We start from the raw sequence: 19,072 nt of genomic DNA, 5'->3' as shown, positions 1-19,072 counted from the left end.
TATAAGGTGTCCCCCCAAAAAGGTATAGAGGTCAGGCTGCTGATGGACAACGAGTCCCCATTGAATGTAAATACAGGCTGTCCCCCAAAACAGGTACAATGACGTAAGACAGGTGATGTAAAATGACACCAATAGAATGTAAATATAAGGTGTCCCCCCAAAAAGGTATAGAGAGGTCAGGCTGCTGATGGACAATAGTCTCCATTGAATGTAAATATAGGCTGTCCCCCAAAATAGATACTAAAACCTTAGACCCATGATGTAAAATGACACCAACAGAATGTAAATATGGTGTCCCCCCAAAAAGGTATAGAGAGGTCGGGATGCTGATGGACAATGAGTCCCCATGGTATGTAAATACAGGCTGTCCCTCATAACAGATACAGACAGGTCAGATGTGATGGAAAATGATACCAACAGAATGTAAATATAAAGTGTCCCCACAAAACACGTACAAAGATCTTAGATATGTGATGGAAAATTCTATCCATTGAATGTACATGTAGTATCCCCCCAAAAATGTAGACACGTTAACAGCTGTTAACGCACTTAATTTTCACTTCTTTTCAGGGTGAACAGATTTGAAGAAATGGGTGAAGACTGTAAGATTTGAACGAAGAACATGTCTCCACGAGGCTTTTTATGGGGACACAAAAAAGTTAAAGTTGAGGGGACCCAACGCCCAGCAGTCGAGGAATCGAGGGCAGCTATTGAGAGAGATGCGCACAAACACCGAACCGAAGGAACGATTCTTGATGTTTGCGACTCCGGGGCTGCGTTCGTTCTGGCCCAGGCGCTGCTGCTGCTGAAGCAATGGAACCGCAAACACCCAGAATCGCTGCGTTCGGTGTTTCTGCGCATCCTCTGTCCACAGCGGCCCTGGATGCCTGGACTGGGGCCTGTTCGGGACCAGACACTTCATCCTGTATGTGTCCCCATAACAAAGTCCAGAGGATACATCTTCTTGGTTCAAAGCTTAGTCTGGCTTCACCCATTACGTCAAATCCGCCAACCCTGAAAAGGAGCGAAAACTGAGTTATCAGCTGTTAAAGTGCGTGTACATTTGGGGGGACAGCCTGTGGTACATCCATTTGGGGGACACCTCAAAACATATATTTCATGAGTGCCTGCTCGGGTATGGAATATATTAAATTGGGTTTCTATCCCGGGACTCAGAAATGATGAATCAAATTCTCATCCTGGATGGTGGACACCGGGGGCTACAGCCGCGTTACCAATCAGGCTGCACCCGCCTCTCGCACACGCTCCCCTCTGCACACTGTGGCCCAGCTGGGAGGGGGCAGGCAGGGCTTCTCTCTGCGCCAGGCGCGGCAGAGCCCGTGATGGTAGAAAAGTGAACACGGGGGCAGGTCCGGGGGGCCCAGGAGCCAGCTGGAGAGAGGCACAGCCTGAGGCCACCTGCCTGGAAGGCCGCCGGGGCCTGGGCTCAGGAGTGTGGGGCCCAGGCCTGGCCCGGCAACGCTCTAGGTTAACAGTGAGCTCGACTCCAGGGTCCACCCAGGGCCGTGAGGTCTTGGTAGTCTGGCCGGTCTGGGCTTCTCCTGGGAGCACCAGGCTTCCGGAGATGGAGGCAAGTTTCCGACCACAGGGCCCAGCCCTGAGAGCGTGCTTGCATGTACCTGCTCCCCACGCCCGCACACACATGGACGCTTTCATGGAGGTCAGGTTGCTGACACGTGTTCTAAGGGGCACACTGTCTGCCTCAGCTAGTGGGTTTCCCGCTGCACTGCGAGCACCACAGGCCAACATGGATTTGTTCCAAGGATAGCAGTGGCTGGAGGGTCAGACGCGTGCAGCCATCGTGGGAGTGTGACCCTGGGGTCCGGCACAGCCTTGTCACTAACAGAACAAATAGGAGCATCGGGGGGATCCAAAGGTGCTCCCGGCCCCTCAGGCCGACGGGAGAGGGGCCCTGGTGGTCAGAAGGGGCGTCAGCAGTTCGAAGCCTCAGGAGCTGGGGGCCCAGGAGACGAGTCACCACGGCCACGCTCCCTCCTCTGACCTCCACCTGCTGGACCCAAGCAGCTGTGGCGACGCCCGCCTGCCCTCTCAGTTGTTCCCAGGACCGATGTTCTCAGGGGCCCGTTGGCGTGGGAGCCACGTCGGGAGAGCTGCGCGGGCTCTTGGCAGGGAGCCCCTCTCTGTGGTCCTGCCCTGGACCCGTCCCGCTCTGAGAGGATGACACCCACCAGGACAGGGGCCACGGTGGCCACTTGCCCTGAGCGTCCCGGGCTGAGGCCTCGTCCTGGCAGCCGGGGCGGCAGTCAGTGCGCGGTGATGGGGCTGGACAACTTGGGGCCGCCACCTCCTGTGGCCATGGTGGGGCCATGGCGGAGGCTGCAGGGGAGCCAGCCTCTCCTGCTTTGGGGGAGCCAGTGAGAAGCGCCTCCTGTCCAGTGGTCAGAACTGGGGACCCAGGCCGTGAAGTAGCTGCGGCAGAGGGTGTGGGTGGCTGTGTCTCTGCCCCCTGAGTGCTCAGAACCCCGCCTTCAGGAAGACTCCTATTTGCCGGCCTGTGGCTTGTGAGTCCCAAGCAGCTGGGCTGAGGCCAGGCTGACCGCCCTGTTCAGGGACGTGCACCAGCGGGCAGCTGTGCGGGAGGTGGGGGGAGAGGGGAGGGGGGAGGGCGGCCTGGCTCTGCCCAGAGAAAGGCTCCGGGGACTGGGGACTGCCTCAGGGCGCACTGACTGGGCCTCGGGCTCAGCAGGTCTCAAGTTGGGCTTCACATACCACCCTGCCTTCAGCAGCTTCCCCAGGAGGGGCTGACAGTCCTCCTGCGGGCACAGACTCGAAGGCATCCTCCCTTTGCTCCTGGCAGGTGCGCCTGCCTGGCGCCCGCGGGTCAGGAGATGAAGGTGTTTCTGAGCAGGTGCCTTGGCAGGTCATCGTGCACCTGGGAGTGTCCTACAGAGAAGAGAGGAAGGACGCAGAGGCGGGAGTGAGGGCAGGAGGGTCCTCGGAGAGCCCCTCCCCCAGGGCGCCCCCCGCACAGGCCCCATGGCCAGGACCAAAGTTTCCGCTCCTGCTCGGCCTGTTCACAACCTAGCGTCGTCCCAGCTCCCTCAGCGCCCTTGGCCAGGACGCCAGACCTGGGTGCGGGTCAGCAGAGTCATCTGAGTGGTCAAAGCTGCCTCCGTGGGGGGCCCCTCCCTTCAGTATCAGGTCCCCAGGGCTGGGGCAGAGAAGGACAGTGAGAAATGGGACTACAACACCCCATGCCAAGGTGGGGCGACCACACCAAGGCCTAGCAGCAGAGGCAGCCGGGCCCAGGTGAGCCCAGGGACAAAGGTGGGGCTGCACCTCACGGGCTGTGGTCTGAGTGGGAGGCCCTGGCAGCAGGCCTGAGCGGAGGCCTCCACTCTACCCATGGCTCACAGTGGGGGCCCAGAGCAGCTGGGAGATCTCGAGGGACCAACTCACGAGGCTCCACCAAATGCTGGCACAAGTCCAACACATGAAATCCTGGGCACACCCGCTGTGAGACACTGTGTCCTCAGATCCCTGATTTCAAAGCACCCTGGCCCGAGTCGGCCTCGGACCATGCGAGAACTGTGGTCCGCGCCCTGAGGGTCCAGGGGGGACCTTTAGGATTTGTGAAACAAGTCAGTTGTCACCAAAACAACCGTCTGTTTAAGAAGTCCTCCTCTCCGCATGCTGACTTTGACTGCACCATGAGTTTACCTTGTATTTTGTGTTTTCTGCAATCTCTGAATTTTCTACCATGAACATATACTCTTGTCAAAGCTAAACAGAATCCTAATTAAAAAAAAAAACACATGAGGAAAACCCCTAAAAGACCTTCAACTACCTCATAGCAGGACAGGAGATGGGCTCTCCAATCCCAGGGGCACAGGCGTGCGGTGGAGCTTCGGGAGCACGAGGACAGGCTTTTTGCACAGCATCTGGCTCCAGGCAGCCCAGGGGCTGTGCGCCCGGAGCCACACCCACTGTCGGGATGGCGGGACCCTCCTCACTCTCCCAGGACCTGCCCCCCTGCCCCTCAGCCACTCAATGTCACAGCCACCGTGATGTCTGAAGCACCGAAATCTTACCACTTGACATCAGGCATCCACTGGGTGACATCACCATGAGGAGCAGAGCGGCGGAGATGGATAGACACAGCCAAGCCAGACAGACTTCGGGTTTCCAACTGGGCCCACGGAGATGGGTGGAGGGAGGACCAGGCTGTGGAAGCCCAGGAGTTAGAGCCGGTGCAAGAGTCCAAGTAGGGGACACATCAAGCCACTAAGGCAGTGCGATGGTGACTCCTTTTCTGTGGTGTGGCCTTGTTGTCATGGCGACTGAGGTTTCCATTAGGTTCAGGATTGTTCTTTTTCCAAGTGGACTGGTTTTCTTAGGGCTTTGTTGTTGTTGTTGTTGTGGGAGTTATTTTTTTTTCTTCTTCTTTTAAAAATTTTCTTTTAAATTTTCAGAAATAAAGGGTATATGATCAAGACAGGGATAAAGGGAAAAGATTATAGATCTTCGGGGTCGGAAAAAAGGGAGAGGCTATTTAGGGAGGAGAGGGTGGGATGTGTCCAGACGTGCACGATTTCAGAAGCTTAGACCAAGCCGAGCTGGCCACTGGAGGCTGGTCTTTGACTTTGTCCTGCTTCTTCCTGCTCCAAAAGGCACTCTTTCGTTGCCCCTTTGCTAAATTGTCATCCCGGATAACCAAGGGAGGAAGCATAAAAACAAAGAAAACAGCAAGTAAATGAATTGAATAATGGACAAATGGTGCTACATTCGCCAAATGTACTTGGGAAATCAGAATCCTGTGCAGCCCCGGAGAGAAGGCAACATTCCCCCCAGCACCACCAGCATCAGGGCCCGGTGAAGCCTTTCTGCTCTGACTCCAGTTAAGTGTTGGAGTGGCAGCTGGAGCCAGGGCTCTATGTGGCACCAGAGGAGCATTCTGTATTGCTCAAGGAGTTGACGCCTGAGACTGTTTTTCCATTTCAATGGGTGAAATTATTAAGCAAGGGTGTTTATTGATGTAGGGTGCGGCTTTTCATTCTCATCCAATGTGTTTTTGGTCCAATGTGTTTTTATTGATTTTCAGAGAGAGGGAGGGAGAGGGAGATAGCAACATCAATGATGAGAAAGATGGATCGGCCGTCTTCTGCACGCCCCGTACTGGGGATGGAGCCCGCATCCCGGCATGTGCCCTGACCGGGAATCAGAAGGTCTTCTCCTGGTTCATGGGACGATGCTCAACCAACTGAGCCACACCAGCTGCGCTGACTCATCCATTTTAATGACAGGCTCCCTAACATCCTGTCTCACACACAACTAACTCCGGCTCCTCTCCAAAACCCTTGGGACACTTAGTGGCATGTTTCTGGCCTGCTGCGTGCAGTGAAATAGTCCATCTCAGGAATAAGACTTCTTTTTAAAAAGTCCTTACGGGAGGATCTTTTTTCATTGGTCTTTAGAGAGAGAGTGAATGGGAGGATGTAGGTGAAGGGAGGGAGAGAGCGAGAGAGGGAAACATCAATTGGAGAGAGATACATCCACTGGTTGCCTCTCTCACAAACCCCAACCGGCCAGGATCAACCCTGCAAACGAGGTATGTGCGCTTGCCTGGAAATCTAAGTTGCGCCCCCTCGGTCCTTCCATGCTATAACCACTGAGACAAACGGGCAGGGCTCACTAATAATTCTTGTACATCTCACAGCCTCTCATGGCAGGATGACTGTGCACAGAATGAAAATACCTACCTCTACCTGATACCAAAACACCCTCATGCTCAAGCATTATTCCAGTTGAGATCCCGACGCATCCTCTCCTCTAGGTTTAGCCCTCACAACCTTTAAGTTCTAGTCTTATGAGAGCAGACAATTGGTCTAGTAACTTCCTCAACACGTCAATACATGAACAGAAAGGACTTCTCCAGTTCTGATGGAGGATTCAAGTGCACAGCTGCACCTCTGCTATTTCTTCCCCCACAGCGCCACCTGCTGACACAGCTCACACCACAGACAAGGGACCCACTCCTCAGTGCTGGGGCCCCAAGTTGGTTTAGCATCTTCAGGGACCCAAGCAGCTTGAAGGGCAGGCAGTGCTCACAGCGCTTAACTTAAGAGTTCGGGCCCATAACCTGTCAGACGCCGGTTCAGGTCCCAGCTCCAACGCCGATTCTCTGGGCCAGTGCTGACCCTGGTCAAGCCTCCCCTCCCAGCTCTGAACGGGGGACAGGAATGGAGCCCACCTCCCCCGGCAGCTAGAACTCAAGGAGACGGACAAAGCGGGTCAACTACCGAAAGGCTGCTGAGCCCAGAAAGCCCCCTCGCACGGCTGCCGCTACTAACTGCAGCCCCTGACCTGCTCACTCACCGATCCAAACCACAGCGGGGATCTGTCAAGCAGTTTTTTCTCAGAACGTTTTGCTAAGTCACTTGGGTTGATTACAGCTCATTCATCAACTTAGCCAATCACACAAGTGGACGTGATACATGTCAAAAAGTGTGAGGAGCCAGAACGAAAACCTCAGGCCACAGAACCCTCTGGATAAAACAAATGCTAATAAGTCAATAAGCTTCATGATCATTTACCTGCACGTGAGCGTTTCGCCTACTTCACCTGCTGTGAGACCGGAAACGCAAACATCAGCCCCCAGACAGTGTGTCCGCGTGCGCACACTTCATTTCTGCATCTCGAGTGACACAGCAGGACTTGAAGTGGTCACTGCCACCCGGAACGGCTGGTGCACCCGTCACACTCACAGGGCGCCTTGTCACGGCCCTGGGTCCTGTCAGGTCCTGTCACCCAGGCCCTGGGAGCTCCCGAATCTCAGGCATGGCCCCGTCTTTAGAAAGTCCTAGTGTCCTTCATCACATTTAACTTTCTTAGGGGACATGTTTGGCAGGTTTATAGGAAAATAATCAATAAAATGATATTTGAAAACTAAACCACATTTCAGTCAATGGCTTTGTTTAATTGGTGGTAAGATACACACACACACACACACAAACACACACACACACACACCCCAATCTTACATCTCTGAAATCAGGGTGCACCTTAGAGCATCCCTCCCAGGCACTGTCGGCTGGTGGCGATTCTGACAAAACCGTCACCTCCACCACCCGATCACTTTCTTTCTATGAGCACAAAATCAGGCAGCTTTCAGCTGACAGCCTCTTAGATCCCAGGAAACACATGCAGCACATGCAGCTACAAATCCACCAATGGAACCTCTGGCTCACTCCCACCACAGCCCTAAAGGAGCAGGTCCAGCGCCCCCTGGTGGGAGGACTCGGGGCCAGGTCAGGTGGGAGAAGAGAACCGCACCTGCTTTTCAGAGGGACAGACAGAGCAGAGCCCGAGCCTGGCTGAAGGCCTGGCAGATGTCCTGACGTGTTACATGGGGGCCGACCCTACAGAAATGGCTCATCCGAGGCCTGGCAGAGACAAGGAGCCCCAAACACATCCTCTTCTGAGCGTGTCTCTGCGGTAACTGTATGGAGATCCGCTCTGGATATTCGAGGACCCACCAGTGTAGGTGATGGGGAGGCTTGTCATGCTGAAGGAACTAAATGGTTCTGGGACGAAACTGCCACCACAGTGACGTGGGCTTACATGTTCTACTTGGGTGTTCACACACCTCGGGGGCAGACGGGGGTGTGGGGAGCCCCTTCAGGCTCCAAGCACACGTGTGCGCACCCAGCTCCATCTCGTCGGTTCTGCCCTGACCTCGAGGGAGGCCTGAGATCCTCCCCTTCACTGCCCTCCTGCAGCCAGGCCAGCCCCTCCTACCTTTTGGTGGGGGCCCGCTGCAGGCGTCTCCCTCCTCCACCCAGTATGAGCACGATGGCATGGCCTCCAGGGGCCCAGGAAGGCTGTCTGGGGGTGACTTGGCTTGTCCTCCTGAGCCGTCTCTCTGGCGTTGGAAGAACTTGAGGAAGGCTCTGGCTCGGCTCCAGCGCTTTTTCCTATTAGAAGTAGAGGGTTAGGACACTGCCAACCCCACTGCCCCTCCAGCCGAGGAAGCGGCCCTTAACTTGGGGTTCAGCACCGAATGTGTGTGGCCGGCACCACAATCCTCGCATGTGGCCGCAGGGCGAGGAGCACCATTTGCAGTTCATTCGCACAGATCCAGGGACGGGAGAAGCATTCCTTGTGGCAGAAACCCGCACTAGCCTCTCGGGAAACAGAACCTCACATGCAGCCTCCACTCTGCATCACTGGGAGGCACAGGCAGAGGTGCTGTGCTCACCTAGGTGTGCTGGCAATTGTGCGTCCCAGGGCCCTGTCAGGGAGAGTCAGGACCTCCTCCTTTCTGCTGGAGCTCCCCATAGGTGAAACAGGCGGGCAGACTTGGCCCTTCCGGGCACTGAGGAATCTGGGTGAGGGGGGAACAGGGCGGGCCCACTGGGCCATGTGGATGAAAAAGAGTGGACACTGGCCGGTGTGCCTCAGGGGTAAGAGCAGTGGCCCAAGCACGAAGGGTCAAGGGTTTGATTCTGGGCCAAGGGCATGTACCTGGGTTGCAGTTTTATCCCTGGGCCCACTGAGGGCGTGTGCTGGATGGCAACCAATCAGTGTGTCTCTCATATTGATGTCTCTCTCTCTTCCCCCCAACCCTTTGTTCCCCTCTACTCTCTCCAAAAATCAATGGAAAAAAAACCCTCAGGTGAGGTTTAAGCAAAATTAAAATAGCTCCAGCCGGTTGGGCTCAGTGGATACAGCATCACTCTATGGACTGAAGGGTTCTGGGCTCCATTCTGGTCAAGGGAACATGCCCGGGTTGCAGACTCAATTCCCAGAAGAGGGCGTGCAGGAAGCAGCCAATTAATGATTCTCTTTCATCACTGATGTTTCTGTCTCCCTCAGTCTTCCTCTCTGAAATGAATATATATGTGTGTGTGTGTGTGTGTGTGTGTGTGTGTGTGTGTGTGTATGATAATAAAAATAAATAAATGAAAACAGTGAACTTGAAGGGTAATACAGTGCAGCTAACCGGGAATGGAGGCATTCTAATGTCACAAGAAGAACCGCAGCTGGTTCTAATCCTGGCTCTGCCACAGAGCAACACTGTGCTGACTCAACTCCTCTACTTTCTTCAGCGATGCCTCCATGTCCCCGCCGACAGAAGGGACCAGCGGAGGGTGGGAAATTATGTGGTTTTGTGATGTGAACAGAGAGCTCTTGCAGGATTCATGGTGATTTGCCCTCAAGGCTGGGCTGGGGCAGGACAATCTGAAGGCCCAGCTCCTGGGGCTCAGGCCCGGACGCAGGGGACGGCCTGCTGGACGGAAGGCCGCAGCCTCGGGGACCGAGCCGCCCACCCCCTGGGCTGCTGCTCTGCAGAAGGGAACGTGTTTGTGAACCACCCTGGGGTCCAGAGACTCCAGAGGAAAGTAGGGAAGACCAAGAGGTTCCTGTGACCTAAGACCATGGGTGTTGGCCCAGGTGTCCGGCCCACGCTTCCTTCCCAAAACAGAAACATGGCGTTCTAGGCCCTGAAACCTGGAGACACAGCCTGAGAGTCCTGCTTCAGTGGCTCTAATCCAGACGTCTGCCCTTCCAACAGGACATGGCAGCTGGCATTCGCCATCCCTCAGAGGATAACCCCGAGGAAGAACAGAAAGGCACTCTAAATTCTTTCAGAGCTGGGAGGGAGGTGCACACAGGGGACCTGCCATAGAGGGGAAGGTGTGGGCCCCACACACTGGTCCTGCTCCAGAAGGCTTTCCCCACTCGTGAAAGAGCAGCTTCCCGCTCTGTGTTGAAGTTCCTGCTGCTGAAATCAACTCACTTCCTAGGAGCAGGACACTGAGCCTCCTGTGACTCCCCAGTTCTGCCCTCTTCCACCTTTCCGGTAGGCATAGTCTTCAGTGTGTCGCTGTAGACAGAGGAGAAAGAAAGAATAGTCTGGTTTTATATAAAACATGTAAATGGACTCCTCGGCCCCGGCTGGGACCTGGCCCAGAAGGGCTGGCATTTTCCTGGGACTTGGACATCACGGTGCTCATGCCCGTCAAGCTCGCCGACTGGGGAAGATGGGGATGGGAGGTCGTGGCGTGGGTCCGGGTACCCTAACACGTGAGGAGACCTGCTGAAGCACCAAGGATCAGGCTGTACCTCCTCTCAGGAGAGCAAGCCCCCAACCATGTGGAATTCAGGATGGCAAACGCGTGGGCCTTGACGGCAGAGACCCTGGTTTCCTTGCTTGAAAATGAGTCCCCTGGATCGAGGCAGCAGCTCAGGCTCCTTTGGCCATGAGGCTGCCGAGGTCCCACCTAATACGTGAGCTTTTCTGAGAGTTCACAGTGAAGGGAGCAGCTGTGAAAAGCGATGACTCGCAAACCCCTGGGCCCAGGACCACCAACCCTGTTCTGCTCCCAGAGCCCTTGGCTCAGCATCTGTTCTTCTAGTCTGTGTTCCTCTCTTCCCTCAGCTGTGCTGCTGGGCCTTATGCTAGAGCGCTTTCCTGTCTGACACTGACTGACCCCCACCGCTAGGTGCACAAATTCACAGAAGACAGGCCTCCAACCCGCCCTGGGCTGGGAAGACTCCGCTCAGAGCAGCTCAGGAAGCCTGCCCACTCCCTGGCCGCCTGCACACACTGTCTAATGCAAAACCACCATCAGATCATCCCCCTGGGTACCAGCCCCTGACGCTTCTAGTTGGCACCTACCCAACCTCTGCTGGTCATTGGTACCCGCTGCGCTATAGAGAGCCAACTCAGGCCACGGTCATCTCCACCCCAAACTACAGTGTGGCTTTCCCTGTAAACCATCCTGGGTAGGTGGCGAGCCAGCTGTAGACGAGCAGAAGAATCCGGGAGAAAAGTCAAGCAGCACCGTGACCCCAAGGGCTTGGTCACTGCCCCTCTGGCCACTGTGACCATGTCCCTCTGGCCCCCATGGCCAGCCACTCCCCATCACAAGGAAGGACAATCCCGCAGCTCAGCACCGAGGGGTGAAGAACACCCTGACCCCACCAGATGCATCTCGGGTCACTTGACTTCCAACCCCAAGGTTTCCAGCACCAAGCCTCTTCCTCCTGCCTCTTCTCTGGCAGCTCCCTTGGCCCTTAGACCAGCCTCCCATAAACACTCACTCCCAGGGATTCCGACTCCTTAGCAAGGCATGGAGGCCTTCCACATCTGAGGGCCCCTGCTCCAGCCTTCCCTCCTGCCCTGCCAGCACCTTTCCTGCACCCAGACCACCTGTGCTCCACCCTCATGTCCCCCCAACTCCCACCCCCCTGGCTAGCCCTGTCCCCATCCGGGTCAGCTACAGAACCCCGAGTCCCACCACCATGCTTCCTTCTCCGCCTCCTTGGAGCTCCTCAACATCTGTCTGCTGGGCACACAGCTCTGCTCACATCCTATCACCCCTGCCGGTTCGTGGCCACCAGGTCACTGGTTCTGTGCACCTCGCAGGGCCTACACCACAGCCAGGTCTGTGTCGTGTCAGCAGAGAAAGGACAACCATGGCGCACCCACAACCCTCTCTGCAGCCCCTCAAGGGAAAATCAGACACAGAAAGGGCTCAGCCCAGGACCTGGATTGCTTCCCTAGGTACCTTTCTTTCCTCTGTCATAATTTTTAAGCTGAGCTTAATTCCAAAAGCAGATTAAGAAGCGCCCGGCAGTGGGCCATGTCTCTGAAGCCAGCAAAATCCAACCACCCCTCCTTGCAGAATTCTAGAGCCATTCCAGAGAAAGGAGAGCAGGGTGCGCTGGGAAGATGATCTGTTCCCTTGCCATGGGGACACCAGTTCGCCGGTGGGCTCTCTGCCCAGAATGTGGAGGCCTGGGCATGGCGCTGGAAGCCGCAGCCCTGTGTGGACAGGTGTCGGTCACCCCTCCCCCTTACCTTCTCTCAGTCCAGTGCTCGTCACACGCGTCCAGAATGCTCTGGTTCAGCTCTTTCAAGGTGTCTCTCTCCCTCCTCAGGTGACCTCTCTCCTCTTGCCAGTCCATCTTTGCACGGAAGAGTGACTGAAACACAGATCAACAATGTCCTCAACACCACGGGCCCCTGGGACTCCGCTGCTGGGAAACTGCTCCCAAAAGGAGAAAAGGGCCACGTGCATGAACATGGCCATTTCGGCTTGAGCTTCACCAGTCGCAAGGACCAACACAGCCAATGACATGGGGGTGGCCAAGTGTACCGGCCAGTCGCGCAGCCCTGCCCACGGGTGGCCACTGAGCACTGAAAACACAGCCAGTCTGAGCTGAGAGGCGCCATCCGTGCAAAATGTACAACAGGCTCTGAGGACTTCACAGCCATTTTTATAAAGAATGTCAAGTATCTCATTACGAAGCAGCCCAGAGTGTGTGGCTCAGGTGGTGGAGCGGCCCCCCATGCACTAGGAGTACACAAAAGAGATGCCTTGTCAAGGAACACGCCCAGGATGAGGGGGTCGATCCCCAGTAGGGGGCATGCAGGAGGCAGCCCATCAGAGGTTCTCTCTCATCATTGAAGCTCCCATGGCTCTCTCCCTCTCCCTTCCTCCCTCTGACATCAGAAAAAGAAATGCCGGCTGGATAGGAATTCGAGGCTGAGGTTGATCAACTCCTGACCCAGAATATCATCGGGCTGGAGTGGCAGGAAAGTCCAAGCTTCGGCTTCAAACAGACGGAGTTCAGACCCAACCTCAGAGGATGAGGATGGGCCCCAGCTCACAAAAGCATTGTGAGAATTCAGTGAGATGACCCGGGGAGCACAGGGCAAAGAGCTCAGCCGCGAGGACAGAATGGAAACAGCACTTGGCTGCTTCCATGCACCGCCCCGGCCCTGCAAAAAGCAAAGGTCAGGCCATAACCAGTTTAGCACAGTGGAGAGAACATCGGACTGTGAACTAATGGTCCCAGGTTCGAATCTGGTCAAGGACACATGCCCAAGTTGTTGGCTGGAACCCCGCTGGGGTGGTGCAGGAGGCAGCCGAACCAGGATTCTCGGTCCTCATTGATGTTTCTATCTCTCTCTTTCACTCTCCCTTGTTCTCTCAAATCAAGAAAAATATATTTAAAAAATACAAAAAGCAAAAGTTGGTGAGAGGTCTTTTCTAACACGTTCCCACCAGCCAAGGTGCTTGTCCCCGTTAAATGCCTCTGGCTTCCTCTCGTCCTCTCGGTGACATTCCCACACAGTCTTTGGGCACAGACGTCAATGAGGACCCAGACGGAGCGGGCTGAGCCCCAGGCTGTCAGCCCCAGGCTCAGGCCCGGTGTCCTGGGGCCCACCAGTCCCAGGCCTCACCTCGTACTGGATGCTCAGCTTGTTCAGCAAAATTTCCTTGGGCTGTTGCTCCGCCTTCAGGTCACGGTACTCCGTCTGGCAGATGCGCAGCTTCCGCTGCTCCTTCTCTAGGGAGGCCTGCAGCTCCTGCCTCTGGGTGCGGAGCTCCTCCTGCTCCCCCTGCAGCACCTCAGTCCAGGAAGTGAGCCTGGGGGTGGAGAGCCACATGGCCCAGGGCTCAGGAGCACTCCCAGCCTCTGCCCCATGTTCACCTCAATCACACCCACATCCTCCCTGGGCCGCAGGTTTCCCCTGTGGAAATGAGGGCTGAGCACAATCAGAGGTTCCCAAACTGTGTCCGCTGGGGTTCTAGGCGGCAACCCCGGCTGCCACACTCTGGGCTGAAACACAGGACAGACCGGCTCGGACACACTTCAACAGAGCAGCCTGTGAAAATCCTTCCCATGGGAGGCTTTGCATGTCCGCCTCCTTGGAAAAAGGGTTCTATGACTGAAGCACTTCTGAAAAACATGGAATCAGAACATCTTTGCTCTGAAACTCTGCCTTTGCCTAGCTCTTCTCCCCAATTCCAAGTCCCTTTCTGATCCCAACTCCTGAGACAAATAAAATATGAGATTCTGGAGCATTATGTAAAGCCACTGACATCATCATCATCATCATCATCATTATCATCGGCATAATTACCCGGCTGGCTTTCCAGGGGAAGGGTTCTACCTGAAATCTCAACGACCAGAGGCTCATGGACTCCATGTGAACACAGATGGGCCCTGTGAGGCCCACACGGTCTCTGTGACTTAATTTAAATTAATTGGTTATTCAATATTTCTAAAAATGTTCCGTTTCACATCAACATTCAGCTCCCGAGATTCTGGGAGGGTGGGGAGAAAGCATCAAGCAAAGGCCCTGGCAGGGGCGGCTCAGCAGTGACAGCATCAGCCTGTGTCCGGAAGGGTCGGGGGTGGATTCCCAGTCAAGGCCATGTACCTGGGCTGTGGGATTGCTCCCTGGCATAGAGGGGGGTGTGCTGTAGGCATCCAATAGATCTGTCTCCCATCCCTGTTTCTCTCTCTTCCCCCTCCCTCCCTCCCTCCCGCCCTCCCTCCCTCTCCCTCTCTCAGAAGGGCAATGGAAAAAGTATCCTGGGGTGAGGATTAAATAATAATAATTTAAAAAGCAGATAGAAAAGGATGACCTGGCAGCCCGGGCCTGCCTCCCAGCTGACCGCCTGCAGAGGGTGTGTGTTCTCCACGAGGCCTGCCCTGCCGCTGACCCTCCCTCCCCACCTGCTGGACCTGCCTGGCCCCCGCAGGCACCTGACTTTGTAGCCCCAAACATATGAAAACAAGGCTGTGAGAAGGAAGGTTTCACGTGGTCAGGCCTCTGGGCTGAGACAAGACCTGGATTTGAATCCTGACTGGGCCACTACACTCAGGACGGACCTGAACAAGTTATTTAATCTCTCTGAGCCTCTTTCCTCATCTGTTTGAAAAGAAGGACAATAACTCAGTCAATTCTCAGGATTTGCGGTATAATGTCCTATGGAGCCCCCGCGGGTACTGAGCAGTGTACACTGCAGGTGTCCCCACCAGTTCCTGTGAGTCTCTGGCCACATTTCTGTCAACCAATCAAGACATAAAGACGCTTTGTGTCATATGCTCACAGCCAACAGCACCAGATCTCGGGCCTGAAGGACCCTCATGTGCCAACTCGGAGATTTTCCCTGAGGCCCAGCGCAGCGTGCACTTGGGGACACTAGACAGCACTGCAGCACTCCATTTGGGGGCCATTGCAAACAGCGAAATCACCACCAAAAAGCAAGAGAAGAGGACTGCATGGCACTCAATGGACCGCGAAAGGGATGCTCGCTTGCAGTGTGAGAGCTGAAACGGGCAGGAGTCAGAGGCCTTGTTCAACCGCAGCTGCAAATGTGCACATCAGGCGATTCCAGGATCGCGCCCTATGGACAGGCCCCTGAGTGGCCACAGGGACCGATGTGGGGGTGACAAGAGCATGTCAGCGAGGAGGTGAGTTCACCAACAGGGAACGCGGGAATGGCGTGGAGCGAGCATATGTCCTTCCGGAATCGCTGGTGAGAGAGGATGCAGGTGCCCGTGCCCAACACAGTCATCACCATCATCCATGTGGGAGAGGCAGTCACCCACACCTGGACAATGCTCCATCCCAGCCACCAGCTGGAGGCCCTTCCCTCGTGACCATCAGTTGTGACCGTGACAGGGCGGGTGAAAGGGCACCATTACCAGGAGACTCACCTGAGCTGAGCTCAGCGGGTGCAGAGGGTGTTGTTGTGAATGAAATGCAGCAGATGCCGCTGCAGGGGCGGGCGGTTACCTTTGAATCTCCTTCCGCAGCCTCTCGTTCTCTCCGTTCTCTCCGGTGTCAAGGGCCTTGGCCGCCTGCTCCTGCTTCAGCGCTTCCTGGACTTCAGGCAGCTGCTTCTCCTGGTCCCGCAGCTCCACCAGCTCCCTCTCCTCGGCCCCCTGCTGGTTCTCGGGGCCCAGATTGGAAGGTTCCTCCTGCCCAGAGGGAAAAGGTGTGGATGCCTCACTGGGTGCAGGCCCAGGGGAGCCAACAACTCCACATCCCTGCACCCACACACGCAGTGAGGGGCCAAGAGCAGGGCAAGTGCAGAGCCCAAAGAGCAGGGACCCTCGGGGCAGGCAGCACCAGCCGTGCTGAGTGCGGTTCTCCCAGCACTTAAGGACCTGCGCTGGCCAGGCCCACGGCATGAATGGACCAGCACATGGTGCAACGGGAGCCCTGCATTCTCTCCACATACAGGACCTTCAGGGGCACAGGATGCCCGCTGTCTGGATCAGCTCCTTGGCTGCCCTCTGTGACCAATGGAAAAGCCTATTTTTTAAAAAGTACATAGAGATCAACCAAAGGACTTATATGCAAGCATATAGGCCTAACCAATGGACACGGAGAACAGGGGGGTGAGGGCATGAGTTACCCGCCCCCCCAATAGGGGGTAACGTGGGGATAAGGACACATATGTAATAACTTAATCAATCAATCAAGAAAAGAAAAATAAAAAGTACATAGAACATCAGTCAGGATAAAGAATATCTGAACAACACTAGCAGCCAACTTCCCCTGATATTTACGGAACAACCACCCACCCGGCACAGCCAGCAGCACCTCCCTCCTCTTCCCCCCAGTCCTGTCAATCAACACCAAGATGGCCAGTGTCCCTGGGAGGCAACACCTGCCCCCATGGCCCAGCAGAGGCTGACAATTGCTGGTCTGAGCTGCAGCTGAGAGAGCGAACTGGTCACCCAGGAATCACTGATCAATGACCAGGACCCGACTGTGATCCCGGAGGCTCCCTCGGGCAGGCAGGGGCGCCAGGGGGGCATGCGCTCTGGAAGGCCTACCTGCGTGGCCCAGTAGGGCCTCCCGGTGTTTGCGATGTTATCTTGGAGTTCTCCCTCCAGCTCTTCCTTTGGACTGTTGGTCTTGTCCTGGTTGAGTTGGGTCCCCAACTCTTCCATCTGCAGAGCCAAAGACCCAGCCCGTGCCACAGTCAGGTCACAGAGTGAACTTGGCTTTAAAGCAAACCCCAAACATGTCACCCCACGGGACACCCGGCCACCGGCTTGCCCGTATGTTCCAGACACCACCCACTGTTACCTCCAGCCGGAGCTGCTGGTTCTCCTTCTGCAGCGCCTGGACCGTGCCCTGGAGGGTACGATTATTCTCCTCCAAGGCGACGATCCGGATGGAGGCTGAAGAGCAAAGTGGAGTCAGAGCCCAGATTCCAGGGCCTCCGCTTCCCCTCTCTGTCTCCGGCCCCGAGACGGCAATACCCCCGAGACGGCCACCCCAACACCCCGAGGCCTAGGTGTGAGAGCCGTGGATGATCAGCTGGGTGCGGTTCTCAAGGCGCGGTCGCTGTTGGTTGTGGCCGCTGTGCTGGCTCAGCTGGGGTCCGGTAGGGGAGCCACCCAGAGCTTAAGAAGAAGGCAGGTGACCGTGGAGAGGCCAAAACAGAAGTTCAAGATGGTTAAATTGCTGGAACCACTTTTTACCAAGTTCTAACCTGACCGTCAAGTCAAGGATTTCAGAGACTCACAGAGACGGCAAAGACATGGCATGGTCTGGGCAGGCCGTCAGAGTCGGGGGGTCTGGCTGGCTCAGCGGGGGGAGTGGGGGGCACGATAATTGAGCAGTATGTCTGCGGGGGGTAGAGGATCTGGGGCGCGTGTGCCCAGTACTTGCCACCCGTGGGTGAGGTCCTTCAGGAGGAGAGGTCCCCGAGCAGCCCCTGCCCAGGGAGACAGAGAGCAGACTGCACCCATCTGCCCGAGGATGACATGAACGGAGGAAATCAGCCCAGGCCTCTGTTATAATGCATGTCAGTGACCACTGGGGAAGCTCCTGCATCCAGACCTTTCAATCCCCCACGGACAGATCTATGACAGCCTCTGGGGTCAGCGTGCTGTCATCGGGAAGCTCCTGGGACTGGCCGCACGGGCGCCGAGAAATCTGGCAACACTTATTTGTAGTTCATGTCCTGACTTCAAGGCTGCCAGGCCCCTCATGTTCCCCTCGGGGAGGATGGCAATGAAACACTCCCAAATGGCCCCTGGATCACACCCTATTGACTTGGGCTGAGGGTGGGCTGACCCAGGAGATTCAGAGCCAAGGGCTCAGCTCCCTGGGTTGGGGAGAAACCGCAGCCAGGCTGGCTCCCTGGCGCCAGGGGCTGCTGCCTACCATCTATCAGCAGATCCAGCTCCCAGCTCAGGTGGTCGGGCTGGTTCATCCTCTGGACCTGTTCAGCCTCGAGGGTCATGATGTCCCCCAGCAGCTCCTCAAGGAACTGCTGGGGGACGTGTCCGCGATCCTAGTGCAGGAAGAGGGGTGGGGTGAGGATGCGCACCAGGGCACCCGCTGGGCAGGCCCCCCCGCTCCCGTGCAGCTACCCGCATTCCCCCAGGATGAAGGGCCTCCATGCACCTGCTCACTTCCTAAAGCACAGCTGCACAGAAGTGACTCCAACACAGGGTCCCGCTGGGAGACCTACAGCCACTAAAAGACATGCTGACCCAGCGGTAGGTGATGAAGACACCGAGGTCAGTCATGTCTAAGCAAAGTGACGCACAGCACAGGGCTGTAAAGCAGGTGATAGGAGGACGGGTGGCTCTGAGGCCCCTTAGCTGGTTTCCATGTCTTGGAAAGGCCGGTGGGACTCCCAAATCACAGCTCAGCCCGCATCCCAGTTGCCAGCAGAGACCCTTATAGCCACTCGCCCACCTACATCCATTCTTACAGAGAGCAACACAGGAGTCAGGCCCTATCAGTTTGTTTGGGGTTTTTTTTTTTAACATTCTATATAATAAAAGCCTAATATGCTAAGTATTCGGTCATCCATTCAACCAATGAAAGCATAATATACTAATGATATGCTAAGGCCGCTCCACAGCTTGCTATGACGTGCACTGACCACTGGGGGGCAGACGCTGCAACTGGCAGGTTGGCTTGCTGCTGGGGTCTGGCTGATTGGGACTGAACTAGACAGGCCTGACATGCCCTGGAGCCCTCGCATGGTCCCTTCCCACTAGCCAACCTCCTGTGTCCCTCCCCGCCCTGATCATGCACCAATGGGGTCCCACTGCCTTGCCTACGCCCTCTTGCAATTCGGGACCTCAGGGGCTGTCAGAGATCCAGTTTCAGCCCGATTCCCTCAGGCCAGGCCAAGGGACCCCAATGGTACACAAATTCATGCACTGGGCCTCTAGAGAGAGTGTGTGTGTGTATCTATATATATCTATCTATAGATATAGATAGATATTTTTTTAAAATATGCTT

General features: G+C 55.9%; 1 protein-coding gene across 1 annotated transcript; it reads right to left on the bottom strand.

Moving 5' to 3' along the window:
* Positions 1 to 4,534: 4,534 nt before the first annotated feature.
* Positions 4,535 to 18,345, bottom strand: LOC138999441 (protein Daple-like). The gene is made up of 10 exons (XM_070401540.1): positions 18,310 to 18,345; positions 17,978 to 18,107; positions 16,892 to 16,986; positions 16,636 to 16,752; positions 15,587 to 15,771; positions 13,238 to 13,424; positions 11,849 to 11,973; positions 9,782 to 9,868; positions 7,780 to 7,955; positions 4,535 to 4,674 (listed from the first exon to the last, which is right to left on the bottom strand). Exons 1-10 carry the CDS (start codon positions 18,343 to 18,345, stop codon positions 4,535 to 4,537), a joined length of 1,278 nt encoding a protein of 425 aa, XP_070257641.1.
* Between the last annotated feature and the right edge of the window lie 727 nt (positions 18,346 to 19,072).

This window comes from Myotis yumanensis, unplaced genomic scaffold (genome assembly GCF_028538775.1).
Source record: "Myotis yumanensis isolate MYYU_CA2020_CCGP unplaced genomic scaffold, mMyoYum1.0.hap1 SCAF_1, whole genome shotgun sequence".
NCBI classification, from domain to species: Eukaryota; Metazoa; Chordata; class Mammalia; order Chiroptera; family Vespertilionidae; genus Myotis; species Myotis yumanensis.
This window is presented reverse-complemented; position numbering and strand designations above follow the sequence as displayed.

Bases quoted from the DNA above. Each gene is read 5' to 3' on its own strand.
- LOC138999441 (XM_070401540.1), bottom strand. From the start codon at position 18,345: ATGACTGACCTCGGTGTCTTCATCACCTACCGCTGG. The intron at 13,425-15,586 runs GTAACCGCCCGC...CTCCACCCCCAG, and splicing joins CTGCGGAAGGAGATTCAAAG to GCTCACTTCCTGGACTGAGG. The intron at 9,869-11,848 runs GTAAGGGGGAGG...CTCTGTCTACAG, and splicing joins GAGCACTGGACTGAGAGAAG to CGACACACTGAAGACTATGC.